Source organism: Leucoraja erinacea, chromosome 27 (genome assembly GCF_028641065.1).
Source record: "Leucoraja erinacea ecotype New England chromosome 27, Leri_hhj_1, whole genome shotgun sequence".
Lineage (NCBI taxonomy): Eukaryota > Metazoa > Chordata > Chondrichthyes > Rajiformes > Rajidae > Leucoraja > Leucoraja erinaceus.
In genome coordinates, this window is record NC_073403.1 from 9310168 (window position 1) to 9323705 (window position 13538).

General features: G+C 44.0%; 1 protein-coding gene across 3 annotated transcripts in view; it reads left to right on the plus strand.

The window, feature by feature from the left end:
- Positions 1-13538, plus strand: part of LOC129710183 (thyroid hormone receptor alpha) — a 383361-nt gene that overhangs the window by 320392 nt on the left and 49431 nt on the right. For all 3 annotated transcript variants that reach the window (XM_055656977.1, XM_055656978.1, XM_055656979.1), the window contains one exon: positions 8985-9049. In XM_055656977.1, the coding sequence (XP_055512952.1) occupies positions 8985-9049 (65 nt within the window). The remainder of the gene's footprint in view (positions 1-8984; positions 9050-13538) is intronic.

Here is a 13538-nt window from a genome sequence, read left to right on the forward strand (position 1 = left end):
AGGATAGTGTAGGATAGTGTAGGATAGTGCAGGATAGTGCAGGATAGTGCAGGATAGTGCAGGATAGTGTAGGATAGTGTAGGATAGTGCAGGATAGTGCAGGATAGTGCAGGATAGTGCAGGATAGTGCAGGATAGTGTAGGATAGTGCAGGATAGTGTAGGATAGTGCAGGATAGTGTAGGATAGTGCAGGATAGTGCAAGATAGTGCAGGATAGTGCAGGATAGTGTAGGATAGTGCAGGATAGTGTAGGATAGTGCAGGATAGTGCAGGATAGTGCAGGATAGTGTAGGATAGTGTAGGATAGTGCAGGATAGTGTAGGATAGTGCAGGATAGTGCAGGATAGTGCAGGATAGTGTAAGATAGTGTAGGATAGTGCAGGATAGTGTAGGATAGTGCAGGATAGTGCAGGATAGTGCAGGATAGTGTAAGATAGTGTAGGATAGTGCAGGATAGTGTAGGATAGTGCAGGATAGTGCAGGATAGTGCAGGATAGTGCAGGATAGTGCAGGATAGTGTAGGATAGTGCAGGATAGTGCAGGATAGTGTAGGATAGTGTAGGATAGTGTAGGATAGTGCAGGATAGTGCAGGATAGTGTAGGATAGTGTAGGATAGTGTAGGATAGTGCAGGATAGTGTAGGATAGTGTAGGATAGTGTAGGATAGTGCAGGATAGTGTAGGATAGTATATGGTGGTCGCTGGTCGGCGCAGATCCAGTGGGCTGAAGAGCCTGTTTCTCTCAAGTCTAAAGCATGGGGAAAGGCCCTTCATCCCACCGAGTCTGCACTGACCAAAGATCCCCCTAGTTCAATGTTATCCCACTTTCTCATCCACTCCCCCCTACACGTTAGGGGCAATTTTACAAAAGCCCCTTGACCTACATCTTTGGGATGTAGGAGGAAACCGGAACATTTGGAGGAAACCCACAAGGAGGATGCTCAAATGCCACACACAGACAGCACCCGAGGTTGGTTTTGAACCCAGGTCTCTGGCGCCACGAGGCTGCAACTCTACCAATGCGCCGTTGTATCATCGCAGAAGTAAAGGAATGTCCCCACGTTAGTTCTAGACTCTTTAGCTTGAGCAAACAGCTTCTTGGCATCCACCCTGTGGATCTGATCAAAGGATTGCTTGGCTCAATGAGATTGCCACTCATTCTACTAAAGTTGATCTGCAAGACTGTCCACTCGACCTAGAAACATTAGAGTGAATTTGCTCTGTCCTAAATCTCAAAGGGACATCACCAGCACTGATTTTAGCCAGACCTCCTGGGGGGGTGGTGGGTTGGGAGGGGGTTGCTGAAGAGGACATATTCACCGGGAGAACACCTTATGGACAAGTAAGGGCGTCAAAGGCTATGTGGAGAAGGCAGGAGAATGGTGTTGAGAGACAAAACAGATCAGAGATGATTTAATGGCAGAATAATAGACTCGATGGGCTGAATGGCCAAATTCTGCCCCTATGTCTCATGGTCTTATGGATATGGCCTTGTGTTCTTATCTGTACACTGTGGATGGCTCGATTGTAATCGTGTATTGTCTTTCTGCTGACTGGTTAGCACGCAACAAAAGCTCTTCGCTGGAATTCTCTGCCACAGAAGGTAGTTGAGGCCAGTTCATTGGCTATATTTAAGAGGGACTTAGATGTGGCCCTTGTGGCTAAAGGGATCAGGGGGTATGAAGAGTAGGCAGGGATGGGATACTGAGTTGGATGATCAGCCATGATCATATCGAATGGCGGAATGGCCTACTCCTGCACCTATTTTCTATGTTTCTATGTACCTCGGTACACGTGACAATAAACTAAACTCAACATGGATGGTCCTTATTTTGCTACTGATTGGTTGATTGATTGATAAGATGTTTAGCATGTAGTTAAGAATTGCTTACATCTGCTTTCAATTTTTGTTGCATTCTACAGTATAAACACTCTTCATACATTTGGCAGCGACTTCATTTGATGGAATGTTTCTGCCGGACAGGCCCACTGTGATTCAACGATTCATCTAAGTGTGAGTTGGCTGGATGGGGATCAAGATGGGTTGGCTGGCCTGTGGCAAGGAAGAGTAGGTTGGCTTCCCGTCCCGCCTTCAGCTTCAGTTTCAGCTTCAGTTTATTGTCACGTGTACCGAGGTACAGTGAAAAACTTTTGTTGCGTGCTATCCAGTCAGCAGAAAGACAGCACATAATCAATATCGATCCATTTACAGTGCATAAGGGAATAACGTTTAGTGCAAGGTAAAGCCAGCAAAGTCCGAACAAGGATAGCCCATGGGTCATCAAAGAGGTAGATATTAGTTCACCATTGCTCTCTGGTTGAGCTGGATGATTCAGTTGCCTGATAACAGCTGGTGTGAGAGTTGGCTGAGAGCCTAGAAGAGTGGTTCCCAAACTGATCTGTGAATGCTTTGGGGAGTGCACAAAATATCACATGTGGTCCATGTGGCATTAATAATATTAAGGTGAATTAAGATAGAAAGTTCACCAAAAAAGTAAACACAAATAAAAACATACTCGGCAAACTTGCGGCTGGTAATCCTAGTAGCATCACACAATTTCTTAAAAGGAGTGTATTGGGATTGTTTGGGTCAAGTGTGTGCAGAGGAACATATTTAACTGAGCAACAAGATTGTTAATTAAAGTGTTGAGTATATCTATTTTACTAATAATACTCCAGCATTAAAACGAATTTCCCCAATATTCAGTTGATGGCCTGTTGTGCCAACTGGACTAACTACCGTAGCTTTTTCCCTCCCTTTGCTTGTACATCTCCATTTGAACATCTACGCTGAGCTCCTCAGATTAACCCTTCCCCCAACTGCACAGCGGTCTGAGTTCCTCCAGCACTTTGTGTTTTAGCGTAACAACGTCCTTATCTTTTGCTTTGCAATTCATAATTTGTGGGCTTTAGTCGCCCGAAGAACCAGTTTTCCCCCCTCAAAAAACAGGGGAGTTATTCTTCAAAAATCAAATATTCAAGAACCTGGTTTGCATTTGAGGCAACTTCACGTCAAGAAATCCAATGCAATGTTGAAGCCAATGTCACTTGTGAGACCTACTGCAAGAGTAGTGCAGACGGCCCTTTTTTCATCCTGGTCTATTATTGTCAAGAGGAGAAGACTCTGCAGCAGTTTGGCGGAAAAAAAATGTTTGAACGGTCTGGACATCAGAGTTCAAAATAAGTTAGACAAAACTTTAAATACTGCTGCAATCCAGCAGCATGATCTTTGCTGTGGTATTTCAACGTCTCATCAGAAATTCATGTTCATAAGTTATATTTGGCCCTTCAAGTCTATTCTGCCACTTAATAATGGCTGATCTATCTTTCCCTCCCAACCCCATTGTCCTGCCTTCTCCCTGTGACCTCTGACACTGTCACTAATCAAGAACCTGCCAATCTCCTCTTCAAAAATAACCATCAACTTGGTCTCCATAGCCATTGTGGAAATGAATTTCACAGATTCACCACCCTCTGACTAAAGAAATACCGAGCTCATCTCCTTTCTAAAGGTGCATTCTTTTAATCTGAGTCCATGACCTCTGATTCTGGAACTTGGAACATCCTCACACTAATTGCACTCTATTCAGGGCTTTCATGATTCTGTAAGTTCCAATGAGTCCCCCCCCCCCCCCCCCCCCCCCCCCCCCCCCCCCCCCCCCCCATCGTATGTACAACCCAGTGCCATCAAAATGCTCAATGTTAACCCAATCAAACCTCCTGGACCACCTCCAATGCCAGCACATCCCTCCTCAGATATGGGGCCCAAAACTGCTCACAATACTTCAGAATGTGGTCTGACCAGAGTCTTATAAAGCCTCGGCACTATGTCCCTGCTTTGACCTGTCTTCAAGAAACAAATAATGAAACCACTTGATCTCTCGAGTCTGTGGATCATGTTCTCCTGGCATATTCTTTATACCGTTGTTCAAGAAGGAACTGCTGGAAGATGCTGGAAAATCGAAGGTAGACAAAAATGCTGGAGAATCTCAGTGGGCGCGGCAACATCTACGGAGCGAAGGAAATAGGCAACGTTTCGGCCTGGAGTTTCTCCAGCGTTTATGTCTATATTCTTTATACCAGTGGCCTGATATTGCCTTTGGTGCAAATCTTAGAAGAATCCTTTGGAAAACATTGATGGGCTTTTACACCATGCAGCGTAGGATGCATCTTTGCAGTAAAGCCGGAATGAAAATGATGTGAATTTAGTTTGATGCACCGCTTCATATATGACCTTCGCTGATGACGCAGCTAAAGAATACTCCATCGTTTTAACATAAAAGCTTCATTAAAAACAAGTTTTTGTTCTGCGGTTTAGTTTAGTGAAACAGTGCGGAAATAGGCCCTTCTTCCCACCGTGCTGATCACTGATCATCCTGTGCACTATCCTACGGACTGGGGACAATTTACAATCTTTACTGAAGCCAATTAACCTACAAACCTGCACGTCTTTGCAGTGTGGGAAGAAAACCCACGCAGGTCATGGGCAGAACGTACAGACTCCGTACAGACAGCACCCGTGGTCAGGATTGGGCCCGGGTCTCTGGAGCTGTAAGGAAGTAAACTCTACCGCTGTGCCACCGTCCCGACCTGGTTGTTTCTCAGAAGTCTGTCAAGCAATCAATGTAATTCTTGTGATCAATAGACAAAATGCTGGAGGAACTCGGACAACATCTGTGATTGGAATGTTGCCTGTCCATTTCCTCCACAGATGCTGAGCGGCCCGCCGAATTCCAGACTGAAGAAAGGGTCCCGACCCGAAACGTCACCCATCCTTTTTCTCCAGAGATGCTGCCTGACCTGCTGAGTTACTCCAGCACTTTGTGTCGATCTACAGATTTCTGCTTTATTTCTGTATTCATTGATATTCCGCCATGATTCCCAGGGACTCACATCCTGGTTTTATCCCCTTGCTCTGCCACTCACCACATGAGTAATTCATGCTGCAGAAACCTAGAAAAATCATCTGGTTTTGAGCCCTTCAGGCAAGTTTGTCAAAATAGATCAAATGAGTAATTCATTCATGGTCAATGAAGTGTGCAGAGTCCAGGGAGATACATATAAAGTGGAATTAAATGTCACGTGGTTTCCTCCGGTTAGCCGAAAGACCTAATTAATGTGGAGTTTTAATAGCGTGGAACTAAGTGGGAAAGTCTGTATTCCAGATGTTGAGCGAAATGGCTCATCAACATGTATCGATTTACTTATATAGTCCAGTGAAAACATCTGTTTTCCAAAGTCTGTTCATAAAAGGCACTATCAAAGTGTCTTCTCCACCCAGAGTTGTTCAAGTGTGGTTGCAAATTTCCATTGGAGCTTGGAGTTAAAAAGAAAATATTTCACCTCTCATTTCTTCTTTGAACTCCTGTGGAGGACAAAACACCTGAGCAACATGAGCATCAGGGGTTATGTGGAGAAGGCAGGAGAATGGGGTTGAGTGGCAAAGATAGATCAGCCATGATTGAATGGCGGAGTAAACCTGATGGGCTGAATGGTCTAATTCTGCTCCTAGAACCTATAAGCTAGCTATTTCTGTGGGTTTGATCATGGGAGATCGAATCACAAGATCATGTCAGTTGTTTTTATAATTATCAATGCCATTTGTCTTACAATGGTTGGGTACCATATGGAGGACTCTTTGGTTGCAGTTGACACGGAGTTGAAGGAACTTTAGTCCGAGGGTGGTGAATCTGTGGAATTCATTGCCGCAGAAATCTGTGGAGGCCAAGTCAATGGATATTTTTAAGCGGAGATTGTGAGATTCTTGATTAGTACGGGTATCAGGTGTTATGGGGAGAAGGCAGGAGAATGGGGTTGAGAGAAAAAGATAGATCAGCCATGATTGAATGGTGGAGTAGACTTGATGTGCCGAATGGCCTAATTCTACTCCTATCACTTATGAGCATATGAACTACTCGGGTATGATCTTTAGACCCAGACACCAGTCTTTGCCCAGGAGATCTAACTTTGGTTATTGGAGATTCTCATTCAATCCAAGAGTGGTCGCACTTCCGGAGATAGTCGTTTGCCTATCCCACTGAACAACTGACAATGAATAAATGCAAACTATGGAGTAAATCAATTGGTCAGGCAACATCTCTGGAGAAAATGGAAAGGTGACATTTCAGGCTGGGATCTAGAAAGGCCCTGACCCGATACCTTACCCATCCATTTTCTTTAGCGATGCTGCCTGACCCGCTGAGTTACTCCAGTATTCTTTGATATAAAACAGCATCTGAGTTTCCTTTTTATTACATCTAATGGTCACTTTCAGAGCATCTTATTGTCCGGCTGAAAATAGATTTGCATTCATGTAGCTCCTGGTTCTTCACTTTTAGGACAATCATTTTCTAGTCCTTTAAGAACTTTCAGGACCATCGTCATTGTTTATCATATTATTTGCCGGCTTGTACATATCAACCTCTCACAAACAGTATGATTTCAATCAGATAACGTGATTAAGTAATGTTGGATGAAAGATTACTATTGGCCTGGCACCAGAGAGAAGTCCCCTGCTCTATGAAACTGCGTTATAAAATCTATTGAGGTCACTTGAGAGAGCAAATGAGTCTTAGGTTCAAGATTGAATCTGCAATGCTAAATTTAGTTTTAGTTCAGATACAGCAGGAAAACTGGCCCTTCGGCCCACCGAGTTCACGCTGACCAGCAGTCCCTGCACACTTACACTATCCTACACACACTAGGGACAATTTACATTTATACCAAGCCAACTAACCTACAAACCTGTACGTCTTTGGAGTGTGGGAGGAAACAGAAGAACTCGGAGAAAACCCACGCAGGTCACGGGGAGAACGTACAAACACCGTACAGACAAGCACCTGTAGTCAGGATAGAACCCGGGTCTCTGGTGCTGGAAGGCAGCAAGTCTAACGCTGCGCCACTGTGCCACCCTAAATGTTCCTTCTGTCTTCCAGTCTCCTTCCTGGTCCCATTGTACACGGCTGTAAGTTTGAAACAGAATCAAATTCCATGTAAAACCCCTCTTGCAAATTCTACCCGAAGAACTTAATGATGTTTTTCACTGCTAAACACTGTTACCTCTTCCTGTTCAGGTTGACAAACTGAGTTTTTAATAAAAAAACAAACACATACAGGAGTAAATGCAAAATGCTGGAGTAGCTCAGCGGGTCAGGCAACATCTGGTGACATTTTGGATTGGGACCGTTCTTTTAAGTGAGCTTTAACTGCATGTTACCAATTGCAGTAAGTTTTTAAATCCAATGACATCTGGTCTTTAACTCCCAAGTGGATGCCAGACTAATTCAGTGGCATTACAATTAATGTACCTTGAGGATTTGTCGCTTGTTTAAATTAGGAACATTCTCTTCTTATTCGTCTGTTGAGTTTTTGATAAAACAATCACGGGCAGCAAGGTGGTGCAGCGGCAGAGTCAATGCCTTTCAGCGCCAGAGACCCGGGTTCGATCCTGACAATGGGTGATGCCTCTACGGAGTTTGTACGATCTCCCTGTGGCCACGTGGGTTTTCTCCGGGTGCTCCGGTTTCCTCCTACAGGATTGTAGGTAAATTGGCTTTGGTAAAATTCCAAATGGTCTCCAGGATATAGGATAGTGCTAGTATACGGGCTGATCACCAGACCCGGTGGGCTGAAGGGCCTGTTTCTGCACTGTATCTCGAAAGTCTAATCCCTGCTCAGCCTACATAAGCCTACCTTGAGAAAGCAATTTTTCCCATTCCTTTATTCGCTAACAGAGCTTGTAGCCCTCTTCTAATCCCCCGCAGGTGTGCAACAGTAATGCTGCACAGATGGAGGAAATCCAATACAACATGTCTACTTAACTCAATTAACTCCAACTCCCTGGAGTCCAGCAACTATAAATAAAGCTACTGGTTTTCATTGTACAAATGGATAGGCCGTAGATTCGGTAATCGCGTACTCCAATATATAAACGCAGTTGTCCACAATACAATTCGATTTACTGAGCCAGTAGAATACTATGAGGAGAACTATGGACAGGCTGATTCTAAAACCTTGTTTAGAGAATCATAGAGTGATACAGTGAGGAAACAGGCCCTTTGGCCCAACTTGCCCACACCGGCCATCATGTCCCAACTACACTAGGTCCAATAGAGTCATGGAGTGATTTATAAAAAATTAGTTGGCTATTCAGCAAGAGTAAACTTGTGGCCCAGACGTCGAGAGCATCACACTGAGCCGATATGTGGCAGAGTGCTGCAAATAGGGCCACTGCCTCGCAACTGCAGAGGCCTAGATTGAGTCCTTCCTTTGGGCGCTGTCTGTGCGGAGTGTGCACGTTCTCCCTGTGACCGCATTAGTTTCTCATGGAAGATCCAGTTTCCTCCCAAGTCCCAAAGACGTGTGCGTTGTGGGTCGATTGCCCGCTGTAAGTTGCGCCTCTGTGCGTCACTGCGCAGTGGAATCTGGAGGGAATTGATGAGAATACTAATCTTATTCATAATAATAATCTTATTTATATAGCACATTTTTAGTCAACTTGCATTGACCCCAAAGTGCTTCACATAATTACATTACATTTACACACAGGCAAAGGTGGGTGAAGTGTCTTGCCCCAAGGACACAACGACAGTATGCACTCCAAGCGGGATTCGAACCGGCTACCTTCCGGTCGCCAGCCGAACACTTAGCCCATTGCGCCATCTGTCGTCCCGAATGGCCTACTCCTGCACCTATTGTAATGTGGGGAGAATTAAAAAGAGGGATTAATGCAGGATCAGTGTAAATAACTGGTTGGTGGTTGGTGTGAATTCGGCCGGCAGAAGGGCATGTTTCTGTGCTCTGTCACTCTGTTGTCCAAAATGAACATTATTTAGCAGCACGGCGACAGAAATAAAGTCATTGCTGTTGACATTTCTGGAGGTAAAATATGATTGATCTTTTGATAATTTACGTTGTGAGTTTTAATACGTGTTAATGCCGTTGGTGGATGGGTGCCGTGTACTAAAGTCTCATGTTCCATTGCAGGTGGCCCGATGGGAAGAGAAAGAGGAAGAACAGTCAATCCTCCATGAAGTCCACCAACATGTCAGGTAATGACCACCTGCCAGAGAATGAGAATGGCTGGCTCCACTTGCCATGTGATGCAGGGTATCAGAGGGTTGTGGTGGGGCAGTAATGCACCAAGGTGATATTAGAACAACTGACACTGATTTTCATGTGAAGGTGAATCTTTACGTGGACTGGATAGAGAAGGTGTGGAGGAGATGTTTCCACTAATGGGAGATTCTACGATCAGAATTATCAGACTTATCTTTAGAAAGGAGAGGAGGAGGAGCTTATTTGGTGAATCTGTGGAATTCATTGCCACAGACAGCTGTGGAGGTCAAGTCAATGGAGGCAAGATTGATAGACTCTTGAGTAGTACAGGTGTCGGGGGTTATGGGGAGAAGGCAGGAGAATGAGATTGAGAGGGAAAGATAGATCAGCCGTGATTGATTGGCGGAGTAGACTAGATGGGCCGGATGGTCTACTTCTGTTCCTATCTATATTATTATATAGATTAAAACTCTGTGGCTGCTGGCTGGCTGTGTGTGTGTGTGTGTGTGTGTGTGTTTCTGCCTGACTTGTGGGTGCCAGCCTTTGATTCGTTGCTACGCCAACACCAGACCCACAAATAGAAACATAGACATAGAAACATAGCAACATGGCATGGCAATTTTTTAATGAAATGCCCAGATTTTTTCCATTTCGGTAGAGATTTCACTTATCATTCCAAGTATCCACTCCTCATTAAATTTTGTTGTGTTTATGTACACATTTTTAATGAAATCCTGCATTGATGCTACCTGATCTGCTGAGATAGTCCAGCATTTTGTGTTTTGGCTCAAGATTCCAGTATCTGCAGATGCATGCAACCACAAATAAAACAAGTTAATTTATGAATAGCCTCTTGGAGACAGTTTTCTTGAAAATATGCTTGCTCACATCATTAATAAGCAAGAGATTTGATCCTGGAAACTTTAACTCTTTCTTGCCTCAATTTTATTCAAAAAGACACCCTCTGCATCGGGCAAGTCCCTGTGTCCGAAGAAGGGTTTCGGCCCGAAACGTTACCTATTTCCTTCGCTCAATAGATGCTGCTGCACCCGCTGAGTTTCCCCAGCATTTTTGTCTACCTTGTTTAGCTGAATACTGAATGATAATTTAATGAAATAGTTGGCTTTTAGTCCCAGAAGGAACCTACAGGGAGGACCCCTACTACCAAAGCAACGGACTGTTCCAGCTGCTACGGTCAGGCAAGCGCCTCCGTTGCCATGCTGCGAAAAGAGACAGGATGAGACGGAGTTTCTTCCCACAGGCCGTCAGGACTGTAAACTCTAATCTCACCAGGGACTAATATACTGTTGTGTTGTGTATTTTTATTTGTTTCTAAAATGTAAATATTGGTTCTGTTCGGTTCTGTTCTGTTGTTCTGTTGTTTTGCACAATCCGCAGGCATTGCCACTTTCATTTCACTGCGCATCTTGTATGTGTATGTGACAAAGAATGTTGACTTGACTTGACTTGAGAGAGAGTTTAGTATATTGTCATGTGCACAAATGAAGAGTGAAAAGCATTTGTTGCGTGCTAACCAGTCAGCGGAAAGACAACACATGATTACAATCGAGCCGTCCACAGTGAACGGATACATGGTAAAGGAAATATTGTGAATAACTTTTAGTGCAAGATAAAGCCAGTAAAGTCTGACCAAATATAGCCTGGAGCTCTCCCATGAGGTAGATAGTAGTTCAGGGCTGCAGCCTAGTTGTAGGTAGGATGGTTCAGTTGCCTGATAACAGCTGGGAAGAAACTGCCCCTGAATATAGGTCATGGCGGATGAATGTATGATGTTTCTAAAGGGAAAGGCTTCCTCAAGCATGGAATAGTCTGAGAGTCAATTTGAAACTACAGGATCGTTTAAACCATATTAAACTATCCACTATATCACTGGATATTAAAAGTGCAAAGGCACCATTTAGTAGAGGAGCAGATGATTTATCTCTGGTGTCCTGGCCATATGTATTGCTCCATTGATAGTACTTGCCCATTATTCTATTACTTTGTTTTCCGGGCCATCTGCCTGTAAAACAATTGTCGTGCTTCCGACAACAGAATTAAATGTCATAAATGTAATTGGCCATGAGAATCTTCACATCATGAAAGGTGTTATAAAACATTGTCTTGTTCTTTCATCTGATGTCAAGTGCTTGACATTACTGTACTTCCCTCTCCGTTAGGTTATGTTCACAAGCTTTGCTCTTTCACTGTTTGATTATTAGATTTCTTGATGTGATTCACTTGTTTTAATTGTTATTTCTATCGTGCTACCAAATCTTTAGACTTTAGAGACTTTGAGTCTGAAGAAGCGTCTCAAACCGAAATGTCACCCATTCTTTCTCTCCAGAGATGCTGCCTGTCCAGCTGAGTTACTCCAGCATTTTGTGTCTGTCTTTAGAGACATTGAGACCACACTGACCATCGATCACCCCGTACACTGGCACTATCCTACACACCAGGGCCAATTTACAATTTTACCAAAAAGCCAATTAACCTACAAACCTGTACGTCTTTGGAGTGTGGGAGGAAACCGGAGCACTCGGAGACAACACACGCGGTCACAGGGAAAATATGCGAACGACATACAGACAGCACCAGTAGTCAGGTTCGGACCCAGGTCTCTGGCGCTGTAAGGTAACACCTCTATAACTGCGCTGACCATGTTTTATCTCCCTATTGCCACTGGGTCCACTAGCCAATGTTAGCCCATTCGCAATATCCATTTGTCCTATTCATTGGGACAGTGTGAACAAAATGGAAGCATAAGGTGGCACGGTGGCGTAGCGATAGAGTTGCTGCCTTATATCGCTTGCAGCGCCGCAGATCCAGGTTCGATCCCGACGACGGGTGCTGTCTGTTTGGAGTTTGTACGTTCTCCCTGTGACTGCGTGAGTTTTCTACGAGATCTTGTGTTTCCTCCCACACTCCAAAGACGTACAGGTTTGTAGGTAAATTGGCTTGGTAAATGTAAAAATTGTCCCTAGTGTAAGAAGGGATTGTGTATGTATTTTTAAGACAGAATTGTGCATGTATTTTTAAGAAGGGCTTATGTATATTGTTAAGAAGGACGTGAGTGGTTCCTCTCTCTCTCTGTCTATCTCTCTTTGTTTTCTTTTTTCTCTCTCTCTACTAAGGGCTCATCGGCCTCATTGAGACATCCGTGATTTGTCGGGTTGAGATACGGGGGGTGAGGTGTGCGTCCGGCTTATTGAGACATCCGAAGAGTTGTCGGATTGAGAAATAAGTGGCGTTGTATATTACAAAGTTAAAAAGTCAGCCAAATTGAGAAACTGGGGTCTCATGTAGCGGGTCGGCCTGGTTGATATATTTGGAACGATTCGGAATTAAGAGGTCTGTTTTCTCTCTCTCTCTCTTTCTCTATCTATCTATGGGGAATGCTCTGGACAACAGTCCAACCTATGTGTTATTTGAATCATAAGTATAATAAGAAATGTAGAATGTTAAGTTACAAGTTGACCAAACGGTTGGGGGATGAAGGTTACACAAAAAAAGCGGTTCAGGGGGCATGAGCGAAGGAAATAGGCAACGTGGCCAGTAGGGGGCACATGAAAGGTAGAGACAATTATATGGGCAAGGAAGGGGAGGAGACAGCAGGAAGGAAAATGGAAATTCGAAGGGCAGATTCCCCAAACGTGGAAAGCAGAAGCAGACAGAGAGGTCGGAGAAGTGGGAGGGGGAAGTGCTGAGCCAGGAGAGTAGTAGGGGCACATGGAGATTGAAGTCACTTGGTTAGTTGGGGGATGAAATCATGGCATGGATGGATACTGCATGTAAACAGGGGATAGAGTTAAGAAACAAGGACGATGGGCTATTGATGCTCCCTTTATTCTGGGGTGGCCCAGCCCACATGGACTGAACTTTCTTCAGAATGGCAAACTTGCGGACTAACCCACATTTAAAGGATGGTACACACCTCCTTTTAAACAAGATTGAAGTCAAACATGACAAGCGCAGCAAAGATACTCTGACTACAGACAGTAAGAGGTCTGCAAAGGCCAGTTAAATCTACCTGTTTTTGCCACAACCAAGGCACTGGTGTATTTTAAGGAAACAGTATATTTGTGACAGGGCATTGTTATGTTGCAAATGCAGTGCCACACAAGAGAAGCATGAACCAGTTACACCAGCACACGGGGAATTCCAAGCGAAGCCGAATAAAGGCTGAGCAATTTTTATGATCCTTTTCCTGTCCTATGGTAGTATCTTAGTGTCACGTCCGGGGGAGGTTGGTGGCCATTTAAAAAGTTTGGAGGGACTTGTGGGACGATTGTCCACTATGAATTGATTGTGTTACTAGTGTACTATTAATTTGTCTGATACGATGCTTATGGTATTTCGTATGTACTCGGCAAGGACTGTAGTTGTTATCAAAATTTTGATAAAAGGATGGAATGATGAAGCCGAATAAAGTTACAAAAATAAGAAAAAATTAAAATAGGTTTCTGGGCTAGCTTACAGCTT